The sequence below is a fragment of the Zonotrichia leucophrys genome, chromosome 13 (assembly GCF_028769735.1).
Source record: "Zonotrichia leucophrys gambelii isolate GWCS_2022_RI chromosome 13, RI_Zleu_2.0, whole genome shotgun sequence".
In the NCBI taxonomy this organism is placed as follows: domain Eukaryota; kingdom Metazoa; phylum Chordata; class Aves; order Passeriformes; family Passerellidae; genus Zonotrichia; species Zonotrichia leucophrys.
Window position 1 is genome coordinate 1,627,559 of NC_088183.1, and position 21,606 is coordinate 1,649,164.

At 60.0% G+C, this 21,606-nt stretch overlaps 1 protein-coding gene across 2 annotated transcripts; it reads right to left on the reverse strand.

The window, feature by feature from the left end:
* Window positions 1-3: 3 nt before the first annotated feature.
* AFAP1L1 (actin filament associated protein 1 like 1) lies at window positions 4-19,638 on the reverse strand. Of its 2 annotated transcripts, none has more exons than XM_064724778.1 (19): window positions 19,556-19,638; window positions 7,391-7,519; window positions 6,932-7,015; window positions 6,501-6,601; window positions 6,265-6,376; window positions 5,409-5,507; window positions 4,850-5,061; window positions 4,353-4,532; window positions 3,671-3,757; window positions 3,376-3,469; window positions 3,104-3,256; window positions 2,438-2,649; window positions 2,052-2,197; window positions 1,682-1,760; window positions 1,376-1,490; window positions 1,091-1,255; window positions 754-932; window positions 357-485; window positions 4-137 (listed from the first exon to the last, which is right to left on the reverse strand). In XM_064724778.1, exons 1-19 carry the CDS (start codon window positions 19,569-19,571, stop codon window positions 114-116), a joined length of 2,316 nt encoding a protein of 771 aa, XP_064580848.1. In that variant the 5' UTR covers window positions 19,572-19,638; the 3' UTR covers window positions 4-113. The 2 variants fall into 2 exon arrangements, with proteins under 2 accessions (XP_064580848.1, XP_064580847.1); XM_064724777.1 differs by having other exon boundaries at window positions 1,376-1,493.
* Window positions 19,639-21,606: the final 1,968 nt, after the last annotated feature.

The window sequence follows — 21,606 nt, forward strand, 5'->3', positions numbered from 1 at the left end:
GGGAAGAGCGGCTCTTCCACCACACCTTCCCAGCACCCTCCCAGTGTCTCAGAGAAAGGGGGCTGGCAGCTCCTCGTGATCCCCACTGTGAGTTCAGGGCTTGGCAGGCTGACTTAAGTCTGCTTCTTTTCCCATTCCTGCAAAGAAAGGAAGAAATAAAATAAAAGGATGAGGGGACATCACTGGAAAAGGAACACTTCAAGGCATCCCTCCCTGCTGGGGGCTTAGGACCCAGTATCTTCCAAGCATTTCCCTCTCCCACCCAGCCCTGCACTGCCAGGATTCCATGGTTAAACAAGAGGCAAAAACTGAGATTTCCCAGGGGGCCAGGGAGGAGAAGGAGAGCTGAGCAGGACCTTGGCTTTCTGCAGCACGCTCCCTGTGTTGGCAGGGATGATGGAGGGGCTCCTCTTCCTCAGCTCTGCCGCACAGTTCACAGGGACCAAGTGCTCGGGGGGGCTCCCGTTTGGCTTGTTTGTAGTTTCCTGTGGAAAAGGGGGAGAAAAGAAAAAGCTCAGGAGAGAAAAGCAAAGCTCAAGAAACCCAGGAAGCATAAACAACCAGATTTAAAAAAAAAATTGCGAAGTGTAATGAGATAAAAGTTGAGGTGACCCAATTTAACTCACACACCTCTGTCTTCAAAGGCACAAAGCCACAGGGATGTCCCCTCTCCCCTGTGCTGCTCCCCACAATACCCCAACCACTGTTTCTTGCAGAAGTTGGAGTTCTGAGTGAGGACAAAAGGATGCATACCCCATTCTCAGCCTTGCTGGTCACGGCCAGCCCCAGGGCTGGCCCTCCTGCCAGCGACTGCTTCAGCTGCTCCTTCACTTCGGTCAGCTTGAGCTCCAGATCCACCCGCGACTGCTCCTTCTGCCGGCAGCGCTCCTCCAGCTCCGCCACCCGCTGCTCCAGCTCCTGCAGCTTCTGCCCTGCTTGCACAACCGCCCGGCTCAGCGCTGGGGAATCCACCCATCCTCGCACAGGGACACTAGATGGGGCTGCCAGAGCGCTGCAGCCAGCCCGGCTCCCGGTGTCGCTGCGGCCAGCCCGGTGTCCCTGTGCTCCGTACCCCACGGCCCCGACCTACCCGTGCTGCCCTTCAAGGCTTCCCGCAGCTCCCGCTTCTCCTTCCGCAGCAGCATCAGCTCGCTGCGGATCGATGCCTTCTCCTTCTCCAGCTTCTCCTTCTCCGTCAGGAACCGCCTGGCGTCCTCCTCGGCCCGGTTCTTGCCGTACCTGTACTGGTTGGCACCTGCGGGCACGAGAGAGCCCACGAAGGGCTGCACTGATGGTACCCCCACATCCCTGTGGGGAGCAGCCCCTTCCTGCACTGGCCAGGAGCCCTGGGGAGGTTTGTGGCCCGGGGACTCACTGGACGCGTGTCTCTTCACTTTGACTTGCGGGTCCACCCGCCGCGACTTCTCGCTGCAGGACGAGGCGTGGCGCTTCACCTGAGCAGCCCCCGGCCGCCCCGGCTCCTCCTCTGCCTGCTGGGAGGAGAGAGAGAGGGCTGAGACACCTGCAGGGCCATCATCTCCCAGCAGAGACACCTGCAGGGCCATCATCTCCCAGCAGAGACACCTGCAGGGCCATCATCTCCCAGCTGAGACACCTGCAGGGCCATGCCAGCCCCCGGGCCACTGTGGTGGGAGAGGATGAGCCACAAAGTCGTGCTCACCTGAACCTTCTCATAGGGGACGTCATCGTAGACCACCCGAGAGGAGTCTGCTCGCTGATCCTGGGAGGAGCTGGCCCACCTGCAGAAGGAGGCGTGGGTCTTGCTTTCCAAAACATCATTGCCTGCCCCTCAGGGAACCCTTCCAGCTCAGAGAGATTCCTGCATCTCACAACCCCATCCTAACACACCCTCCATCAGCACTGATGAAACCCTTTCAGTTTCCCATGCTGCCCTAGGGAACAACCCTGTCCCTGAGATCCCACCAACCACAGCCCAGCCTGTGCCCTTTCTAGGGACTCCACAGGGCCAAGGACCACCATGCCCAGCCCAGCCCCCAGCCCCTGGCACTGCAGGTGGCACACAGCCTTACAGGTAGGAGTGTCTCACGGCCGTCACGATGTTGGCAATGGTCTCCACATCCACGTAGTCGTAGTGCAAGGCCTCTGGGGCTGTCTGGGAGCCTGTTTCCACCAAGAGGAGACCCAGCCAGCGGCCCAGGTCTTCAGAGCAGCTTGCCTGGAGGACACAGGAAGAGTTGGTGTGCACACCCAGCTCCCAGCCCCTCATCCTTGCTGCCTACTGTGCACAATCCCCCTCTGTGCACCAAATCTCCATGCGGTTGCCCCAGCTCACCCAAGAGGTGCCCTGAGCTTTCCAGGGGAGGGCAAAACAAGGTACTGCTTACGTGGGGGTGCTGATCACCCCAAGGGCTGCTCCCCCAGCCTGGCAATGCTGCCCTCAGCGCCCCCTGCTCACCTCGAGCGCCGTGACCTCGTGGCCGTGGCGCAGGATGCGGAAGGCGAAGGGGTGCTTGGGGCCCAGGCCGGGCAGCACCTCGCAGCCCCGCAGCACGATGGCGTTGACGTGGGTGCGCAGGTCCCAGCGGTCCTTGTGGAAGTACAGCGTGTTCCCCTTGAGGCGGCACCAGCGCTCCTTCCAGCACTGGTTCACCAGCACGCTCAGGTAGCCTGGGGGTGCCAGGGCAGGGAAGGGCATCAGCGCCTGCCCGGCTGTGCCTCAGGCAGGCTTTGACAGGACAGAGCTGACAGCATGGCTTCCTGCTCATCCAGCCCTTCTGGGCCTCAGTTTCCCCACACACAACCAGCTGGGCTCAGGGGAGATGCCAGCTTGGTACCACAAAGTCCCCTCAAGCCTGTTTTTGGGGACATTGGTGACTCCTTGCCCACTCATCACTGCAATTTGCAGAGCCGGGCCTGGGCAGCATTTCCCCTCCAGTGAGCTCGTCCCCACCCCAGAGCCCTGCAGCCACGCTGGGGGATGTCACTCCCCAGTGATCCCATCCACTGCCAGCCCCATCTCTGCCCCCAGCTCTGACCCCTGCAGCCATGCTGGGGGAAGGATGTCACTCCCCACTGATCCCATCCACTGCCAGCCCCATCTCTGCCCCCAGCCCACACGAACCGCAGCAGGGGATCTCCTCCTCGGTGGAGGAGGTCTGGGTGTCCTCAGGGCATGGCTTCTTCTTGGAGAAGCTGATGATCCTGGTGATTTTCTTCCCCGCTGCCCGGCTCATCGAGCCCTTCAGGTCAGCCAGGCCGCTCTTCTTGCCTTTCCCTGGAAGGACAGGGTGGCTGTGTGACCCTGGTGTGTGTCCTGCCATCCCCCCTGGCTGCAGAGGATTCTGCCCAGCTGGGGGCACACAGCTGGGTGGGCAGTGGGGAGAGGAACTGTACCATGCTCGCCGTGCTCCCTGCGGCTGGCTGGGGACCCGGTGTCCCCCATGGCCACACTGTCCGAGTCCGAGGTGTGCTTCTCCTGGGACAGCCGCTGTGGGAGAGCAGAATCCCATCAGCACCACCCCAGCCCTTCATCCCCCTGCACAGGGCTGGCATTTCCAGCTCCTGCTCTCCTTCCCAGCCCTGCAGAGCTGCTGTGAGGATGGGAAAGGCTCCTCGTGCAGCCCCAGGAATTTGGGGTCCCCCAGCCTTGTGTTCCCCAGTTTTGTCCAGTGCCCCCAGAAACCATCACCTTGTCCAGCTCCATCTTGCACGGCATCACTGGGGAGGTGGGGGCTTCCATCCCGCCTGCTGCTGGGCTGCTGGCTTCCTTTATCACCTGCACAGACAGCCCCAGCTGTCACCTCAAAATGGCCCAAAGGCCAGGGCTGCCCTCCTGGCTCAGCTCCTTCACTACCAGAGCCAGGCTGAGCCAGGGGGACACGTCCTGGTCCCCACAGCTCAGGGCAGCACACCCACATCGGGACTGCTCACACCTTGGCCCCTTCAAAACTTCAACCAGTTCTGTGGATTTTGTCAGGGAGTTTGGAAATCTCAGAACGGACAGACTTAGGTGCCAAGCATCACCCTGCCAGCACAGGACACCTTGTGACCCCTGTTTTAAGGCGTGGTGTGCCCTGGGTGTGTAAAACCCCCATTCTCCCACATTTGGGGTGACAGCTGTGTCAGAGCTGTGCTCAGAGGCTCCTTTCCCACCCGCCACCCCTTCCCCGCAGCCCCCACTTCCCGGCCCCGAACAAAGGCAGGAAAGGGCCCTGGGGAAGAGGAAGGGGAGAGCAAACATCCCCCAGCCAGGGCTATCAGCGCCGGAGCCGCCCAGCCCTGGGAAGCGGCCGATAAGGGACAGGAGCAAAGCCCCCTCCCCAGCCCGGGCAGGGAGGATGCCAAGGGGGCTCTGTGGATGCCCCTGGTACCTTGAGCCACTCCTCAGCCTGCTCCTTGCTCTGCACTGCCAGCACCAGCGCCTCGGCGCCCGGCAGCGAGAACCGCAGCTCGTGCTTCTTGCGCCGCCCGTCCTTGGGGACGTAAATGACGTTGCAGGTGGGCAGGGGCACCTCCACGTGTGGCTGCCGGTCCTTGGAGCTTTTGTAGCACTGAGGGAAGCAGAGAGAACTGCTCAGGGCTCAGCCAAGCCTGCCTGGCTGGCTGCTGTGCTGGGGGGTCCCACAGGTGGGAAGGGCTCTCAGGGTCCCTCGCTGGTGGCACAGATGGAGATGGCTCTTCTGAGGGTGCCCTCTCACTCCATGGTGTCCCAAAAACAGGGGAGCCCTCTGTTCCCTTGCAAGGTAAGCAAGGGCAGCTGCTGCTTGGGGCAGGGCTTTGTTTGAATGGTGCTGTTTTTCCTTCAGCTTGGGCTCAGCCACCCTCCCACCCTCCCAGGTGGAGTCTGTGCCCCCCAAGGCAGGCTCACCAGCAGTTTGCCATCCCGGATGATGGTGAGCTGCTTGGCCCACTGCCCAAAGCGCTTCTTGCGCAAGAGGAAGGCGCAGATCCGGCAATCCTTCACCAGGTTCATGGAGGCCTCCTCCGAGGGCCACTGGTGTGTCAGCTGCTGGCCCTTGCCCTCCTCCTCCTCCTCGTCATAGGACTCGTAGGAGCTGCTCATGGCATCCGAGTCATTGTCTGCAAGGAAGTGGGAGAGTCACCCTAAAAGGTGCCACACGCCCGTGCCCAGCAGCTCCAGACAGAGCTGGGTGCCAGGAAAGGTGGATTCCCTGGCATCCTCTGCAAACAGCAGCGCTGGGCACCAGCAACCTCAACTTCCCCTGGAATCCCAGCAGGATGCTCGTGGGCCGAGTGCCAGCCCCAGGTGCCTCTATCCAGAGCCCTGGGCTGGTTTGTTTCTTTGCAAGGCTTACACTTTGAAACCTTGGCTCTCCAGCCTCAACCCCAGCAGCCCCCAGCCCCCAGCTCAAGCCCCAAACCTTGCCAAGCTCCCCCCTCCCTGCTGAGGACACCCAGGTACCTACAGGAACTCTTCTGCTCCCCGTTTATCCTGGTGACGGGGTAGCTGCTGTCTGCATCCTCGTAATAGCCATCCTCGATGGAGTTGGGGGGGCTGGAGCTGTCTGCAGGGGAAGCACAGGGGCTGGGGCTGGTACACCCTGCTTTCCCTCATGGGGCACAGCCAAGCACACCCTCCCAGGGCATCCCATGGCTCTGATCCCTCCCATCTCCTCATTCCCAGTCTGCCTGGAGCAAACAACTCCTTGCAGCACCAAGTGGGATGGGAGGGAGTGGGACAGGAGCGCTGCTGGTGGGAGCAGCGACCATTCCTTCCCAGAAATATTTATTTCTGAGAGGTGCTGCTGAAAAGGTCGAAGCAAGACCCTGATTTTGGTGGGTGGTGGGGGTGGCTGTGATGACACGTGGAAGATTTGTCCTTCCCTGGCATCTCCTGGGATGCAATCCCAGCTCAGTCCAGCTGGAATTCTCCCCTGGCAGGGTGGGGAGGCCCTGGAATGGATTTCCCAGAGAAGCTGTGGCTGCCCCTGGATCCCTGGAAGCGTCCAAGGCCAGGCTGGATGGGGCTTGGAGCAACCTGGGACGGTGGAAGGTGTCAGGGTTGGAACTGGATGATCTTTAAGGTCCCCTTCCAACCCAAACCATTCCATAATTCTATGAGCCTGTGATCTCAGTGAGAGCAATCATTTGGAATCCAGGCATCCAATGGATTGTATTTGCAGGGATGCCCTGACAAAGGCAGGAATGATGCATCTGATGAGCCACAGAGAGCTGCCTGGGGTGTCAGGCAGGTGAGGGATGCATGGGCAGCCCCTGGGGCTCCCCCCAGCCCGCTGCTGGCCTGGCTGGAGCAGGACTCACTGCGGGACGTGATGTACTCGGGGGCCTTGCCGGGGCCCAGGGGCAGAGCTTCCTCGTAGTAATCCTCAGGAGGGGGAGTGGTGGGCAGAGGAGGAGCAGCATCCACGGGAACCTGGGGCAGAAACACGTCCAGCTTTAACCAAGGCAGCAGCACGCAGGAGCCCCAGCAGGGCACAGGAAGGGTCCCATTGTCACCTCCCTACGCAGAGCTGGCTCGGGGACAGCCAGGCACTCACAGGTTTGGCTGTCGGGGCCCCTGCCAGCTCCGAGCCAGCAGTGTCATTGGTGTCCCCCTCCTCCTCCTCCTGCATGTCCTGCAGGTCCCGCAGGTCACAGTCTGCACGGAGCAAACAGAGGGTGAGGGGAGCAGGAGAGCAGAGCTGGGCATCCCAGCTGTGCCCTGCAGGGATCTCTCCCCATGGCCCTGCCCTGGGGAGGTGCTGGGAGATGGGAATCACTGCTAAACACAGCATGGCAGTGCAAAACAACAACTCAATAAACTATATAGTGCAGTACAACAGGTTCCCTCACGGCCAGCCCCCACTCAGCTCCAAGGCAGCAGGAACAAGCACCCAGAGCAATGATGCCCATGCTGGACACAAGGATGGAGCTGTCACCCTCCTTCCAAAGGACCCCAGGACCAGCACGACCCCCAGGGCACACGTACCAAACTCCTCAAACAGGGACTCCACGAAGCTGGTGCCATTGCCCAGGGACGCTGTGTTGACGTACATGTAGCCCACATCCTTCCCTGGAATTGAGGGGAACGCTCTGAGCCTGGGGCAGGCACTGCCACCCCTTGTCCCCACAACCCCAGGGACACAGAGCAGGGATGGAGGAGCCCCCAGGGCTGCTGTGGCTGCCCCAGGAGGGCAGAACAGGGGCTCTGAAGGCCCAGGTGCTCAGGGCTGGAGGAAACCCCCGTGCTCAGCACAAACCGGGCAGGAAGGGCTCTGGAAGCTGCGTTTCCTCCCTCCTGCCCCCGGGGCACTGCTGACGCCAGCCCTGCTCCGGGAGGGGTTCAGAAGGGAAAGCAAAGTGCCCTGAGGGGGCTGAGCAGGTGCTGGGCTCATCCCTGCCCTGCTGGGGACACCCGGTGCCTTTGGGAACAGAGAGGGACACGGACCTGCAGGCGGCTGCAGCTTCTGCACGATGGTGGACACAGCCAGCTTCTTCTCCTGCGTGGTGGCACTCAGGTACTCGTGGTCCAGCAGCTTGAGCAGAACGCTGAGCTCTGGCAGGAGCTGGTCCAGCACTGAGGGGAGCAGGAAAAATCCCATCAGCCAGGGGGTGTTGGGATAATGGGGTTAAACAAGGCAAAATGGGCTGGAGCTCTGGATGGGGCAGAAAGAAAGAGCTGCAGTGCAGGATCCTCCTCTTGGCAGGCACCAAACACCCTCTGAGCACAGCTGGGATGGCACACAGCTGGCTCTGGGTCTCCAGGGACAGCAACACAGGCCAAGGGTCACCCTGGAGGCAGCTCAGACGTGCTAATTGATGGGGATGGCACCAAGGAGGGGACAGTGTGTGCCCCACACCCTGGCTGGGCTGTGGCTGTGCCCACACTGCTCCTGGGCACAGCAGGGCAGCAGCAAGGGCTGGCACAGGGGATCTCCCAGAGGAAGGGAAGGATCCTGAGGCACTGATGGGATCCTCCTTCCTTATGTAAGGAACATGGAGCCAAAAGCAGCATAACAAAAGCAGCACAATAAAAGCAGCTGGTGTTTGAGGGTGAAGGGGAGCCCAGCAGGAGCAGTGCCAGCCAAGATGAGCCCCTGGGCACAGGGACAACGTGCCAGCCCAAATTGCCACTGTTCCAGGACACACGGCAGGATGTGGCTCACGGGGCTCTTCCTGCCTCCCTGCACTGCACAGAGCTCCTGCTTCCTCCTCCTCCCTGCCCAGTGCCAAGCTGAGCCCAGCCTCAGCCCTTCTGGCCGTAGCACCGGGCAGTGCCCATTTCCCACAGGCAGTGCCCATCTCCCACGGGCAGCCAAGCCAGGACAGGCAGCCCCAGCAGCAGGAGCAACCTCAGCACTGCTCCAGCAGAACAGCCAAGCACCCCTCAGACCCTGGGGAAGGAGAAGGCAAGCACAGGGAATGGATTCCTGCTCCTGGAGCTGCAGTGACACCCCAGAGCCAACACACGGGGCAGGCCCTGGCCATGCTCAGCTCGCTGGCCCTGCCGGCACACACCTGCCATGGTGGCACTGCTGAGCTTCGTGGGTGGGGAGAGCACCAGCCCCAGGGCCCCTCTGCCTTACAGGGAGGGAGGGAAGAGAGGGAAATGCTCCCTGGGCTGTGCCAGAGTGCACAGGCAGGACAGGATCGGGCTGCTGCTGCTGCTGATCTCCAGCAAGGTGAGACATCCTCCCTGCAGGGCTGGGCAGGCCAGGGGACTGCAAGGAAGCAGCTGGGACCAAAAGCCAGATTTCCCCTGTCCAGCCAGCAGCTGCAAACATCTGGGGAGTCGTCTGGGGAGTGTAGGGAGTCATCTAGCTCCCACAAGGGGGACAGGGACTGTGCAGGCTCCTCCCTGCATGGGCTTTCCACAGCTCACCAAACCCCAGCCCATGGGGTCAGCAGCATCCTCCACACTCAGGACACCCCAAACCCCGGGCCACGGGGTCAGCAGCATCCCCCCACTCTCAGAACACCCCAAACCCCGGGCCACGGGGTCAGCAGCATCCCCCCACTCTCAGAACACCCCAAACCCCAGGCTGTGGGGTCAGCAGCATCCCCCCCACTCCCAGCCCATGGGGTCAGCAGCATCCCTCCACTCCCAGGACACCCCAAAGCCCAGCCCATACTGTCACCAGCATCTTCCCCACTCTCAGGACACCCCAAACCCCAGGCCATGGTATCACCAGCACCCTCATCCTGTGCCATGTGCAGGACACCTCCCACCACAGGCACCAGCTCGGTGCCAGGGCTCTGGGCCAGCCAGGGCCCAAAGGACAGCCTGGTTTCCATGGGCAGAGCCCCAGCAGGCAGGGAGGGGGCACGGGGACCCCCCTGGGGTGCCCGACGTGCCAGGGCTGCTGGCAGGGCTGGGATCAGCAGCAGTGCCCCGAGCTGGGCACACTCAGCACGGACACACGGCTCTGAAGGCGCCTTTGTTCCCCCAGCTGAGCTGTCCCCTCCGTCTCCCTTGTTAAACATCCTCCAAAATACAACGGGGGAGGGAGGGAGGGCAGTGAAAGGGGCCTGTGATCCCAGGAGGGCACGCTGAGCACAGCCTGGGGCAGCACAGCGAGGCAAGGACTCATTTCCTATGCTCGTTAGGCTGCCAGGCTGAAGGAAATGAATGGGGGGGCTGCAGGAAGTGAGGGCAGATTGCTGCAGGGGGGCAGCAGGGGATGGGGGACACCCAAGGGCACCTGGCAGGCAGGGACCAGCACAGACACCTCTGCAAGAGCTGGTGGGAATGAGCACAGAGCCCCAGGGCTGGCCCAGGGGACAGGGACACATCCCCTGGTGCCACCACTGGGGGCTCTGAGCCCGGGCACAGGGACAGCAGGACAGCAAAGGGCTCTGGGGAGGAGGGCTGGGCTCTCACAGTGACCACAGGTGACACACAGACCCTGTGTCCCCTGCTCTGGACACCTCCAGATGGTGCTGGCAAATGGCTCCCACCTGCTGCTTTCTGCATCCAAAACCTGTGGGATCACCATTCAGGCTTGGAACAGCCAGCCCAGGACAGGCAGGGACACCAGCAACGCCCTCCTCTCCACGTCTGAGGCACAGTGGGAGATGTCCCTGAGCTCCCTGGGCCTGGGAAGGCCAGGACCCTGGGCAGCAGATGGCTTCAGCATTAACCAACAGGCCTGGAGGGGCTGGGGAACCCAGGGTGGCCCAGGGGACAGCAGCAGGACATGGTGCCATGCAGGACATGGGGACAGTGCTGCCACATCCTGCCCTGGCAGCAGCAGCAGGCACGGAGCTGCAAGGGAGCTGCATCCCCTGCAGCCCCCCTGTCCCCCACACCAACCTAGCTCTATTTTTAGAGCCCACAAGTGCTCAGGGAGCCTCTTCCCAGCACGCAGATAAGGGCTGGACACGGGCTGCAGCTGCACAGCCTCGCTGGCTCTGCCCCAGCACAGCAGCACAAACCCCATCCTGCTCCAGCAGCCCGCAGAGAGGAGGAAGAGGAGGAGGAGGAGGAGGAAGAGTCTCTGGCCAAGCCAAGGCAGGAGTTTCCTGGTGTAGAGAGACCCAGCTTTTGCAAGGGGAGAGATAAGACAAGCCCATGGAGGTCTCACCGCAAGAAAAGCCCAGCCTGGAGCTTGAGAGAGCCCCGGGGAGGGGAGAGGCTGAATCAGAGCCCTGAAATGCTGTGGGAGGTGCTCAGGGACCCCCATCCTGTGTTCACAGCTCTGAGATGCGGTGGGAGCTGTGCTCAGGGACCCCAATCTCATGTTCATAGCTCCCTGGGGAGGGGATAGGCTGAATCACAGCCCTGAAATGCCGTGGGAGGTGCTCAGGGACCCCCATCCTGTGTCACAGCTCCCCTGCCTCCGGCCACGCTTCCTCCCGCGCCAGGTGATGCCTGGGGCCGGGGGAAATCGGATGCTGGGAGTAACAGCCATTGTTTGTAGCTAAAATAAAACCCAGGCACAAATAAATCCTTCCTGTGGGCAGGGCAGGGCCCTTGGCTGCTGTGCCTGCCAGCTCAGGGCTCCTCACTGCTGCCAGCCCAGCAAAAATCAACCTGGAGAGCTCCTGGGTGCCCTAAACAGGAGGGGACAGCACCAGGGACACCCCAGCACCAGGGAGGTGCCTGTGGGACCAACAGCCCCAGGGCTCTCTCTGCAGCACACCAGCCCTGCTCACCTGGGCACAGGTGGGTGTGCAGCCACCTGCAGGAGCCCTGCAGTGCTGGGACGTGTTCCCTAGCCTGGCTGGGTGCCCCAGGATGGCATCACCAGAGGGGTGAGATGCTGGCAGCCCCTCCAGCCCCAGCACTGCTGCTCTCTGAGGAAGCCCACGGGCATTTTGCTGAGCTCCCAGGGCAAGTCCTGTTCCCATCCCCATCCCAAGGAGGTTTCTTCCCACCAGGGATGAGGAAGTGCCTCTTGGTGCTCCCAGAATTGTTCCTTTGTGCAGGGGACAGCAGGACAGAGCTGCCTGCACCCAAGGGGCAGGAGAGGGGCAGCACAGGGCCCTGGAGGGGCAGGAGCCAGCCAGGCTCTGCTGCCATCACCCAGCACCTGCTGGTGTGGGGCAAACTGGGATGGGCTGGGAGGGCCAGCAACAGCAGCCTGGAAAACACATCATCATCCTCCTCCTGTCCTGCTCCAGGCCCCGGGGGTTTCAGGAAGAGCCAACCATCAATGCTCACCCTTGAGCCCTGGCAGCATCCCCTGAGAGTGGAAGATTTGCTGAGGGGGTGCACATGAATCATCTCCTCCCTGCAAACAAGGGCCCCTTGAGTGGGGAGGACGGGGCAGCTCTGCCTCTGCACCCAGCAATTCCAGCAGCCCTGAGCACCCAGGGCTGGCTCCTGGCACCCACCCAGCTGCCCCTCACTGGGGCAAATCCAGGCTCTCACTCCCACTCTGGGGGCTGCAGCAGCCCTGGGTGCTGGGGAGCACGAGGCAAGCTCAGATCTCCAATCTCAGCCCTTCCAGCACGCAGGCAGAGCAGCCACGCACAGCCCTGGGGCCCTCACCATGGCCTGGCAGTAATTAATATCCTCATTTGATAGCCTTGGAAAATCAATGCTGGGAGGTGAATGTGGAACCTGACTGCTTGAGGGGGCACAAAGCCCCCAGCTCTGCCCCCAGAGCAGCAGCTCTGAAATAAAGAAACTAACTGCTTTAGTTTGCAGCTAAAGGCTATTCCTCATTTCTACTATTTACTTACACATATACTGAAAAACAGACAATCAAAAAGCCATCTTTTTTTCTGAAACTCTGGAACAGAGTGTCATAGACAGATACCAGCTAAAGGCTAAAGAAATATGAAAAGTTCCTTTAATCATATCATTATGAAACTATCTGTACTGGGAAGCATTTCTCTTGTTTTTTTGTTTGCAAAAAATTGTCATGGCAAGAGTTATATTCTTTCAACAAGAGGATTTCTCTTATTTTTCACTTATTGGTCTCTCCCATCTGTCTGAATTATCCTTCTGAATCTCCAGTGAGTAATTTTTTGCCAGCTTAATGAACAACATTGTCTTGCCACTAGATAAGTGAAGAGTTAAAGGATGAGCTAGATCCCTACAACGAGACACTGAAATAACACAGGGGCTTGGAGGGCTCTTCCATCCTGGGACAGAGGCAGACGAGCCAGCAGAAGGCTTAAAAGCACAAAGGGTGATGGGTGAGGCACCAGAAGGGTTAAAAACACTAAAGGTGCCTTGGCTGTGCCACCACAAGGGTTGGAGAGCACAAAGGGTGCCTGGCTGTGCCTGCTGTCTCTCCTCCATCAGTGCTGCAGACACCCAGCCCTGGCAGCAGCTCTGGGGATGCTTTCCCAGCTCAGCTCCAGTGGCACCAGTTCACTCCAGCAGTGGCACCGAGGCTCCCAGGCCTGTCCCAAGCCCCTGCCAGCTCAGGCTCCTCTCCCCATGATAAACACCCTGCACAGAGCCTTATCTCCTGCCCTTATCACCAGCCCAGCCCAGAGCTGCTCTCCCACTCCGGCTCTGTGCACAGAGGGGCTCTGAGCCCCCAGCACCCCCAAAAACGGGAGAAGAGCCCCAGCTCCGCCCTGCACAGGGAGCTGGACACAAGCAGGACTGCAACCTCCCCCTGTGAGCACAGCCCTGCCCGCAGGACACAGCTCCTCACACCCTCCTCCCCTCCTGGAGGAGGAAACAGGAGCCCTGAATAGAGGGAAGTGCAATTACAGCTGATGGAGCGTGGGGAGGGCAGAGATTATCACCGGCATTGGAGGGCAGAGATTATCACCTGCACTGGTGTCCGGGCAGCTCACACACTGCAGGAACCATCACTCACTCCGGGGGGCACAGGAGCCTCTCCCCAGAGTAATTACATTAATGGGAACGAGGATTGAATGGGAACGAGGATTGAATGGGATCCCACCCCGGCCCAAGGAGCGGTGCTGGGCTCACCCCAGGCTGGGTCGGGGCTCTCCTGGTGCTGCCACATCCCCGAGCACGGCTGTGGGTGGGAGATCCCCCCTCAGCCCCTCACCCTGGCACCCCAGTGTGGGCAGTGCCCCCCAGCCCAGCCATGGGGAACCACAGGGACAGAGGCTCCCTGCAGTGACACCACCCCTGGGACACCTTGTCCTCCCTCCCAGCAGCTCCTGAGTGCTGCAGGTAATGATTAACAGCTGATTAAATCACCAGCAAGCACCTCCCTGCGAGCCAGGCTGCCAATGACCCCCAGGGCTGCGGCAGGACCCCTTCTGCAGGGCTGTCCCCCCTTTCTCTGCCTCCTGGAGAAGGTTTGGCTGTTTGCTTTAGCTCACCCAAAGCAAACCCCATCCCCCTGGCCCGGAGGAGCAGGGAGGGGGTGGTTCCTGGGTCACCCCTCTCACAGAGAGATGCTGAGCAAATAAAACCACCCAGGTGAGAGATCTGAGTGACCCTGCTGTGTCCCCAGAGAGGCACAGGGAGCTTCCACACTCTGCCCCCAACCCCAGCCACGAGAGGTTTCCAGCTCCAGCTCAACACAATCAGCTCTGGAAAATCACAAATTCTAAACCTGGAGCAGGTTTAGTACTCCTAGACTACATTTTAGAACTTGGTGCCAGGCCTAGACTACATTTCAGGACCTGGTGCCAGGCCCAGACTATACTTTAGACTCAATGCTAGCCCAGACTACATTCAGTGCCCAGTGCCAGGCCCAGACTACATTTAGAACCTGGTGCCAGGCCCAGACTACATTTCAGGACCCAGTGCCAGGCCTAGACTACATTTCAGGACCTGGTGCCAGGCCCAGACTATATTTCCGTGCCCAGTGCCAGCCCCAGACTACATTTCAGTGCTCAGTGCCAGGCTCAGCAGGCTCATGGCAGGATGCTCCAGCCTGGGAGCTGGGCTCAGAGGCTGCTGGCTGGAGAACACATGTAAATAATGAATGAAAAGGAGAGGTTTGAGATGCCCTTTAAAGGAATAGTCAGGCAGGGGCGAGACCTGCTGAGTAATGTATAAAAAACAAGCTTCAGGCAGAGGAGAGATGTTAGGATTACTCAGGACCCAGAGTAAACTGTGCTCCCTCCAACCAAAATTTTGGTGTCGGCCTTTTTCAAACAAACTCTAGCAACAGGTTGGGCCTGGGCCCCTGTCCAGAGCTGGGAGAGGCCCTGGGATGGTGCCCCAGCCCTGTGCCCACCCTCTGTGGTGGGCAGAGCAGGGGGAATCCTCCCTGGGTCACCTTCCTGCCTGTGGGGACCTGGAGCTGTCACCTCCCTGCAGCCCCTGGTGTCTTCCAAACCTCAGCCTCCAGGAGAGCTTGAACTCCAGCTAAATGTAGGAATTCCAGCTAAATGCAGGGATTCTAGTAGGAAACCCCAATTCCCACCAGTCCACACCATCACCCCCATCACCCAGGGCTGGATCCAGCCCCCATACCCCCAAAATCTCCTCTGGTGGGGTGAAAGCTCTCTGCACCCCAAGAGCCACTTCCCCACATCCTGTGCATCCCCATTCCCCAAAGCCAAGGTCCAAAACGCCTTGGATGCAATTCCCAACCTGAAGGAGTGAGATATGGGGAGGCCACCAGAGCTGGCGCATCTTCTTGGGAGGAAAAGTCACCGGGGGAGCTCGTGACAGGATCCTGAGCAGGAGAGCAGGATCCCAACCCTCACCTCATAGCAGGGCATAGCCAGGGATTTGCAGGATCAGCTTTCCCAAATCCCACTGCACTTGCCCAAATGCCTTCAGTAGCAGGATGGGGATCCTTCTTTACAGAGCTGGGGGAGGAGAACCCATAGATGCCAGTGGGGGAATATCCTGGCAGATAACCCACAGATGCCAGTGGGGAATATCCTGGCAGATAACCCACAGATGGCAGTGGGGAATATCCTGGCAGATAACCCACAGATGGCAGTGGAGGAATATCCTGGCAGATAACCCACAGATGCCAGTGGGGGAATATCCTGGCAGATAACCACAGATGGCAGAGGGAATACTGGCAGATACCACAGATGCCGTGGGGAATATCCTGGCAGATAACCCACAGATGGCAGTGGGGAATATCCTGGCAGATAACCCACAGATGCCAATAGGGGAATATCCTGGCAGATAACCCACAGATGCCAGTGGAGGAATATCCTGGCAGATAACCCACAGATGCCAGTGGGGGAATATCCTGGCAGATAACCCACAGATGCCAGTGGAGGAATATCCTGGCAGATAACCCACAGATGCCAGTGGGGGAATATCCTGGCAGATAACCCACAGATGCCAGTGGGGGAATATCCTGGCAGATAACCCACACATGTGGGGGAACATCCTGGGGCTGGGGCAGGGAGATGTGCCCAGCCCCAGCCCTGGCATCCCTGCCCTGATCCCAGCAATGCCCAGGAGTTCAGAGCTGTGCTGGACACAGTTCCCCTCCCTGCTGGGGGGGTTGGGACCCTCTCAGGGCCACCCCAGCCCTGTCCCCAAGTCCCCAGGCCGGGGCACAGCAGAGGGTCCCCGTGTGCGGAGCTGGGCCAGCAGGATGAGCGTTATTTTCTCAGCCCTTCCCTTTCCTTCCCTTGCATCAGGTGCAGCGGCAAGGCCACCATGGAGAGCATTTCCTACCCGGTTAACCCCTGCAGGGCCGGGCTGCAGGGGCAGGAGAACAGGGATGTCCCAGTGATAAAGTGTGAGCGACTGCTCTGGTGGCTCCAGCAGTGCTGGGACTGCTTCACCTGCTTCTCACTGCAGAACACAAAAATCAGATCTCAAACTTAAATTCTATTCCTTGTTCTGCCCTTCACAACCTCGGTTTCCCAAAATTTTGGACCACGTAAAATGAGCAGCTGTTCCTCCATCACAAACTTGGGTGGGTTTAATGCTCAAAAAGAAAAAAAACCCACCCAGAGGAAGCCAAAGCCATTCTTCAAAGTGCTCCTTACACATCAACCCTGCTAATTGGCAGCAATCACAGCATACCAGCGTCTCCCCCAGCTCCCTCTTATCACTTCCAGGATCAAATGCACAAGAAAACCACTTCAAAAAAAAGAAAAAAAAGATATTTTGAGCACGGAAACCCCTTGCAGCAAAGCTGTTTTTGTTCCAAACCGTTACGAAATGTCAGTGTTTCCCCTGGCCTGCCAAAGAGCTGCCTTTGATGCCATGGCAGGCTTTATCAGGAGCAGGAGTGGAAGGAGCTGCAGTGGGGGGAGGCTCTCAGAGGTTATTTTATCCTTCCCCACGGTTATTTTATCCTTCCCCACTGCAGATTGCCAGCCCAGAATGCCCCAGGGAGCTGAGCTCCCTGAATGCCGCTGCTTTCAGCACCTCAGGGTGGCGACAGGCACTGCTGCCTGCCAGGGTGCCCTCCCTGCTCTGTCACCTCCTGGGTGCCCTGGCTGAGGTGCCAGCCCCTTGTTTGTGCACTGAAAGGTTTCCAGCTCCATTGACTTGTTGCTGGACAGTGGCATTTAATCAGTATTTTACAGGACACAGAGTTGTGTCATTAATTTTAAGGTTCCTTATACCCAGGAGGAGATGTGTTCCTCAGGAGGGAGTGTGAGCTGTGCCAGACTAGATAATAGGAAGGGTTAAGGGGTTAGGACACGAGTCTGGGAAGCCAGAAACCACTTCAAGCCCCCACTCTGCTCCACTGTTATCTCCTGTCCCCAGCAAGTGATTTGGGCACTGAACAGCAGGCAGAGCTTGGGTCGAGCCATGTGCTCTGCTCCGAAAAGTCTTCCCACTGCTTGGGATGAGCCAGCTCCTTCCAAACCCTAAACAAAGCTTTCCTGGGCAGGAGAGGAACCTCCTGCAGGCCCGAGGGAGCTCTGCTGCACGGCAAAGGGCACGGCGGCCTCGCAGCTCTGCACGTTTGCACAGGAAAAGAGCATTTCCAGGTCAAGAGTGGGAAACAGGCAGGTTTTCCAGGCAGGGCAGGCACACAGGACAGTGCCCAGGGCTCCAGGCTGGGGGACACTATCCCACAGTGTCCTTCCCCTCTCCAGAGCAGCCAGGAGGCTCCACATGGATCCAGCCTTTCCCTGCTATGGCCAGCGCTGCACACAGCAGGAGATTGGAAAATCCAGAGGGACAAACAACCCCAGAGCTTCAGTAGCAGCAGCATCCCACCTCTTATCCTGTTTCAGCCACCTCAGGCCGTTCCCCACCTCCCCCGGGCCAGGAACAGGCGGTGGCGGATTTCCATGGAAGGAATGGCTGCAATGCAAGCAGAGCTGACAGCTGCCCCGGGCTGTGCTGCTCAGCACCCTGAGCCCTCCTCGCAGGCAGGATTCCTGCTGGAATATCCGGGCAGGAACGATCCCGGCTCCCTCCCACCCTCCTGCAGCCTCCCCATTCCTGCGGGCGAGCTGGAGCCAAGTTTATCCCCGACACATCTCCCCGGCTCTGCTGGATTTAGAGCCCTGATAAGTTTGGGGCAGGACCTGAATTGTGGTGGCTCAAAAGGTCAGGGAAGAGGCACTAATGAGGGAGGAGAAGCCACGTGTGAGCACGGGCGTGTTCGAGCAAGGGATCGCCTCCCAAATCACACTTTGGGTGCTGGGATCTCCATCAGGACATCCTGAAACAGCTCTGCCAACAGCACCAATCCCCCAGTCAGCCTCTGGTGCAGGGCTGGGCCATGCTCTGGAACTGGCAGGTGATAAAATCAGGATACAGCAGGGCCTTAGCAGAGCTCCAGGTGAAGGAAGGGGCTGCCAGAGACTGGGAATGAGCACAGAGCCCTGCCTAACGCCATTCCCCGTTTCAGTGGGGAAGGGAACCACGAGTCACAGCCCCGAGAGGGCTCCAGCAGCTCTGGCTGATGAGCAGGAGGGGCTGGGGGGGGTTTCCATTAGCGAGGAGCCATCCAGGTGCCAACAGCAATTCATCACAAGCACTCAAAACAAAGCAGGCAGGCACCAACGAGGGGGATAAAGCGGCTCTTCCCTGGCAGGGTCAACCTGTGGAGAGGCCAAACCATGCCCAGACACTGCTCCTTCAGCTGGGCATCCCCTCCTTCCCTGCCATGAGGTCCTAGGTTGAATTTTTGGGGTGCAAACAGAGAATTTTCCATCAGCTCACACAGTGAGAATGGGGAAGCCGAGACCCTCTGTCCCCAGCAGTGATGTCCTCTGGAGGACAGCTCTGGCATCGAGTGACACTGGACATCACTCTCCCTTCTGCCACAGCTCCCTCCTTCCTCCAGAACAGGCAAAGCCACGCTGGGCATAGCCACAGAGGGCGGCTGTCCCTGTCCCTGTCCCCGTCCCCTCCCGGGCCGCAGCCGCTGACACCGTGCCTGTGTTTGCACCAATCCCAAACCCCTCGGAGCCGTTCCCAGTGCGGAAACGCCGCCCCATCCTTTTCCATGGGCAAGGGGAACTCTGCCCCGCGGGTGTTCGCGGTGCTGCCCCGGGGCTGCAGACACAGCGCCCTGAGCTGCCCTGGCACCCCAGCGTGCCCCTGCAGCCAGAGACGGCCCTGCCGCTCTCTCATCGCTTCTGGCCCGTGTTTCTGCAGCACCTCCGGGGACAGGGCAAGGGCCAGCACCCCGTGCTCCATCCATCGTGTCACCACCTGCTCCTCCTGTGCAGCCCCAGCAAGGAGCGATCCCCCTGCAAACCTCCCCGTGCTCCCTGCAGGGACCCAGCACAGAGCCGGGACCTTCTCTCCCTGCAGAGCTGGCCCCAAGCCCCGGCAGGTTCGTACAGATCCCAGATCAAAGCCCCGGAGCTCGGCGGTGCCACGGGCTGCGGGCAGGAGCCCCACACGTGTGGGGAGGAGCTGCTCCCACCCAGCAGGGCGGGGATCGAGCCCTCCGCGGCTCTGCGAGACTCCCGGACAGGGAAACCTCTGAACCCCACCGGGGAGCGTCACCTCCCTCTCCACAACCACAATTTCCCCTAACTAACAAGCGCTTACACCCCACAGGCTGCTGGTGGTTTACCCATCCCACCAGCGAAGACAAACTGGTTCCAGTAGGTGCCCGGCTGGCCCTGCTGGAGCAGGGACCCACAATGGATGCGCCCGCTCGGCTGGGACGGGATGCGCGACCCGCGACTCGCTGCGCCTGGCACGGGCATCGCCGGTGCCCTCCGCGCTGTGCCCGGGCAGGGATGGCATAGGATAGGATAGGATGGAATGCGATACGCGTCTCGTCCCTCCCGTCCCGTCCGTGTGTCCGTCCCTTACCGCTGAGCCGGTCCATGGTGCGGAGCCGCGGCCGCCCCGGGAGCTGCGGGCGGGCGAGTGCAGCGGGCAGCGGCCGCGGCGGGGCCGGCTCTGCCTGGGGCGGCCAATCCCTTCAGCCGCCCCTCCCTCCTTCCCTCCCTCCCTCGCTGGGAGCACGGCAGCGCCCAGCCCCGGCACGGCACGGCACGGCAGCGGGGACAGCGCTGGGCTGGGGTCCCTGCCCGCCTGCGTCCCCGTGGGCACCCAGAGATGGGTGAGGGTCGTGAGTGGGTCACCTCCACCTGCCCGGTTTAGGGGGAAGATCCCGAATTCCCGCAGCCCGTAGCACGAACAGCTCCCCCTGAGCCTTCACTGCTCGTTTCCCCCTCCCCAAAATCCCCTCCGTGGCTGCTCCTCCTGTCCCTGGCACTGTCATTGTCCCTGCCCAGCACGGCCCCGCAGGGACACCTGGGCTTGGGCAGCCTGTGGGATGTGTGACAGTGTCCCAGGTGTGGCAGCAAGGACAGAGGCTGCTGGCACTGCCATTGTCCCCTTGTGCAGCCTGTGGGATGTGTGACAGTGTCCCAGGTGTGGCAGCAAGGACAGAGGCTGCTGGCACTGCCATTGTCCCCTTGTGCAGCCTGTGGGATGTGTGACAGTGTCCCAGGCGTGGCAGCAAGCACAGAGGCTGCTGGCACTGCCATTGTCCCCTTGGGCAGCCTGTGGGATGTGTGACAGTGTCCCAGGTGTGGCAGCAAGGACAGTGGCTGCTGGCACTGCCAGGACAGTCTGGGCTGCAGCTGAGCCCTGTGGGGACAGCGGGGTGGGACAGAAATGTGATGAGCTTTCACACGTACCCAATTATTATCACCTGGGAGAGCAATAATTGACATATTAGCTGTGAATTAGCAACCAGCCTGGAGAAATTCCCCTTTTTGGGGCAATTTCAGCCCAGGAAACTCAGCCCCTCTCATCTGCCCAGGCCCAGCTGGGAACCAGCTCCTGCATGGATGGTGTTTGATGCTCTCTCCATTCTGGACTGAGCCCCAGTGTTCTTCCACAACTCGGGATCTCCTCTGGGGCAGGAATCTCCCAATGGTGCCAGGCTGCTTTGGGAATTGCAGAGCGGCAAGGGACAGCTCCCAGATCAGCTGGTGACACCTGGGGTGTCCCTGCTCCTCCCAGGGCAATGGCACACCAGCAGGGACCCTTGGAGTGCCTGCTGCCCCAGAATGGAGCTGGAGATGCTGCCCTGGCTCAAAACAACCAAGCCCTGCCTCAGTTTCCCCACCTTGGCCATGCAGGTCCTTGTGGAGGAGAGTTACTGTCCATAAAACGCTTTGGAAATGAGGAGATGCTGCTGTTGAGTTATTACTGTTATTAATAACATCCCCCAGGCTCCCTCACTGGAACTGCTGCTGGAGAGGGGAGATTCCCACAGCCACAAACAGTCGAGTTTGATTTAGAGAGCCCTGTTTGTATGAGTAAAATAATTACAAACGAGCCTGGCTCATTTACTGCTGCCCCGGAGCAGTGAGCAGCTCCCAGGGCAGCGTTGCCATCCTCACCTCAATGCCCAGCCCTGTCCTGGCTGGCACAAAGCTCCAGGGCTGGAGCTGCTGCTGCTGGGGAAAACCCTGCCCTGAGTGAGCCTCTGGCAAAGGGAAACTGCTGATGGGATTTTGGGCAACAAATTGGGCAGCTCTGGATGGCAGGGATGGCACTGAACCCACTCCATGGGGACACAGGGACAGGAGGGTTTCAGAGGGGACCAGAATGTGGCCCAGGGCACACTGGAGGTAAAACCTGTGCTGTCCCCTCACAGGAACTCTGCTGACACCCCACAGGTCCCTGGGCTGGTTTTGGGACTGTCCAACCCTGCTGTGTGCCTGAAAATCCTGCAGGATGAGCAAACAGGCAGGCAGAGCACCACAGATAGCAGGGAAGATGTTTGTGTTGAGACAGCCTCATTCATTTTATGAAAAATAAGGCAAAAACCAAAGTTATCCCATAGAGTTTGGGATACAAACCTGTAGAGTTTGCAGAGGAGGGAGTTGCCTGCATTCCCAGAG